This window comes from Vigna radiata, unplaced genomic scaffold (assembly GCF_000741045.1).
Source record: "Vigna radiata var. radiata cultivar VC1973A unplaced genomic scaffold, Vradiata_ver6 scaffold_171, whole genome shotgun sequence".
Taxonomy (NCBI): Eukaryota; Viridiplantae; Streptophyta; class Magnoliopsida; order Fabales; family Fabaceae; genus Vigna; species Vigna radiata.
In genome coordinates, this window is record NW_014542551.1 from 95386 (window position 1) to 98728 (window position 3343).

General features: G+C 37.0%; 1 protein-coding gene across 1 annotated transcript; it reads left to right on the forward strand.

Moving 5' to 3' along the window:
* The first annotated feature begins 438 nt into the window (after positions 1-438).
* LOC106780277 (kelch repeat-containing protein At3g27220) lies at positions 439-2991 on the forward strand. The gene is made up of 7 exons (XM_014668548.2): positions 439-724; positions 874-1062; positions 1147-1376; positions 1569-1739; positions 1893-1998; positions 2219-2425; positions 2687-2991. The coding sequence occupies exons 1-7, from the start codon at positions 485-487 to the stop codon at positions 2852-2854; spliced, it is 1311 nt and encodes a 436-aa protein (XP_014524034.1). The 5' UTR covers positions 439-484; the 3' UTR covers positions 2855-2991.
* Positions 2992-3343: the final 352 nt, after the last annotated feature.

A 3343-nucleotide genomic window follows, 5' to 3' on the forward strand; every position in this document is an offset into this window, starting at 1 on the left:
TACAATTTTCCTTCAAAAAAATGGAACAAAATAACTCAATTTTCTGGGAATTGTCTCTCCCCTAAAAGGGAAATTCCATTATTATCAAGGGACAAGGAGGAATAGGTAATTATATTATGTTTCTATTAATAACATAGAATAACTAAAGCAAAAAAGAAAAAATAAAATAAAAGTTAAATAAACACAAAATAAATTTGTGAGATAAATATTTTTTTTTCCTTTCTCGTCAAATTAGAAATAACAATTATGAATGATAAACTAGTTTATAAATACAGTTTTTTGGTGGTGTAGCGGTGAACAGAGAACCAAAAAATAAACGTTGCTTTTTATAATGAGTGAAACGAAGAGCCAAAACCATTGGCGCCAACCAACCGCTGTTTGTTTCCTCTGCCATCCAAATTTCTCTTCTTTTCTTTTCTCTGTCTCTCCCAACACGCAAATAAATAAATGCCTCTGTTTTGATGATTCTGTCGCAAATCACACAATGGCTACGCCAACCAGGTTCCACCACCCCAACAACCACCCAAACCCCCACTCCGCCTCCAAAATCATCATCATCTTCTGTCTCTCTTCCTTTCTCGCCCTCGCCCTCGTCGCCAACATCTTCCGCGCCTCCCTTTCCTCCAACTATCTCTCCATCGCCACCAACTGGGTCGACAGCAACGCCCCCATCCTCCTCATCCCCAATTCCACCGCCACACCCCACACCAAAGACAAAGACCATGTGAGCCTTTTCTAACCCTTTCTTTCATTCTCTTCTATTCACGCACTCCATTTTTGTTATTTTCCTCCTCAAGGTTGAATCTTCTTTCAACACTCGTCAAGTCAACCTTCTTTCAACATCTCTTATTTTTGTTATTTTTCTCGTTGCAGGGAAAAGCTGGGAAGAGTGGAAAAAGGAGGGGTCCTGATAGATTCCTTTCATCTACATTTGCAGACTTGCCTGCTCCCGAATGGCATTGGGAGCAGATGCCTTCGGCTCCGGTGCCTCGGCTAGATGGGTACTCTGTACAGATTAATAATATGTTTTATGTGTTTGGAGGATATGAACATCTTGACCATGTGAGTGTTTCTTCTTGTTTAATCATTTCACAAATAAACTAGTTTTCTATTAATGAGCTTCGTGAGTTATTTTTGTTTCTTTAGGTGCACTCCCATGTTGATGTCTTCGATTTCAACGCCAACAAGTGGGTAGATGAGATTAAAATGCCAAAGGAAATGGCTAATTCCCATTTGGGTGTGGCCACAGATGGGAGGTATATATACATTGTCTCAGGACAATATGGCACCCAATGCCGAGGGCCTACGACAGCTTCCTTTACGCTAGACACTGTCACAAAGAAATGGAAACCTTTGCCACCGTTACCCGAACCTAGGTACAACTTGGAACATATGCATCAACTGCACTCCCTCTACTCATTTTTCTGTTTGAAACTCTGAATTGCTTGTTATTTTTTGAATTCTGGAAATTATAGATAAATGCAATTGTGGCCATGATGCTGTTGTGGTAGCAACTGCGATTTAACATTGTGAAATGGACGATTTTAACACGAGACTTTCCTGTCCAGGTATGCTCCTGCTACTCAATTGTGGAAAGGAAGACTCCATGTCATGGGTGGTAGCAAAGAGAATCGCCATACACCTGGACTTGAACATTGGAGTTTGGCTGTGAAGGATGGAGAAGCATTGGAACAACAATGGCGAGACGAAGTTCCCATTCCACGCGGTGGACCGCATAGGTTACAAAATAACTCATATTCTAATACTGGGCTGCAATACCTGTTCAATAGTTAACTATATATGATGTTCTTACTTAACCTTTTGGAGTGTAGGAATACTGTGTTTCTATAGTGTCATATTCATTGTTGTCAAACTATACTTATTTGGTGCAGGGCTTGCGTTGCAGTCGGTGATCGACTTTTTGTTATTGGTGGACAAGAGGGCGATTTTATGGCCAAACCTGGTTCACCCATATTCAAATGTTCACGCAGGGTCGAGGTATGATTTTCTCTGTTTGTCAACATCAATATTGATTTAAAGAGAAAATAGTATGATTTCGTAGTTGTTTTTCTGAAGATGAATGACATAGGAATTAGACTTTACCAGTATGCTTAAATTGTCTTTTTGACAATCACATACGTATGCTGAGAGGACCACATTTATTGGATATATGATCATTTCAAGTGAACTGGTTTGACTTAAATTTGTTACATTTCAGGTGGTCTACGGAGATGTTTACATGCTGGAAGCAGACATGAAATGGAAAATTTTGCCAGCTATGCCAAAAGCAAATTCACACATAGAATGTGCATGGGTTATTGTGAACAATTCCATTGTCATCACTGGAGGTACCACAGAAAAGCACCCAGTAACAAAAAGGATGATGCTGGTTGGGGAGGTTTTCCGGTTTGATTTAAAGACCATGGTACACTTTTCAGTCTTTTATTCATGAGAAATGGATTGTGCATCTCTCTTTATCCATTAATACCTCCAACTCTCTCACATTGCTTATTGGTCATTGTAATTTTATGAATACTGATCAAATAAATGTAAGATTTTCAGAAGCAACGATAAACTTCATGAAACCATTGAATAAAAATGTGTCCCCTAGATTAAAGAGTTCATTGAAGTGATGAAGTATCACTTTGTAACATGACTCATTATTGTTTCTTAATACTGTTTGCAGACATGGTCAGTGATTGGAAAGCTTCCTTACAGAATTAAAACAACATTAGCTGGTTTTTGGAATGGGTGGCTGTACTTCACATCAGGACAGAGGGACAGAGGACCAGATAACCCTCAGCCAAAACAGGTCGTTGGAGAAATGTGGAGAACGAAATTGCATTTGTCTTAGTTTGTGATAAGAAAGCAGCATTTTGTGAAAAGCTTTGTTTCTACTCTTCTTTTTGTTTTGTTTTTTTCTTTCTTTCCTATTTTAGGTTCACATTGTTGCAACACTCTTATTCAAATTATTTATCTTTTCCTTTTCAATTAATTCAATGCCCTATTTGGGAAATACATATGTAAAATTTGTCTACTTTGTACATAGTACAAATCTAAAAGATTATGGAATGAATGACATAGTTACATACTATAAGAATATAAGAATAAAATATCATAAAATAGTAAATTTTTATTGTTTTAAAAAAAGTAAAAAAATAAAAAACAATAATATAAAATGAATGTAAAAAATTTATAATTATCAACGTATAATTTCTATTAAGAAATTTGTCTCTCACTCATTCGGTTTTCTACAAAGTTGATTTACACATGCAAAATACCACCAAAACAGCAACAAATATTGTCATATTTTGCTTTAGATCTATGAAGCCCATATACTTAG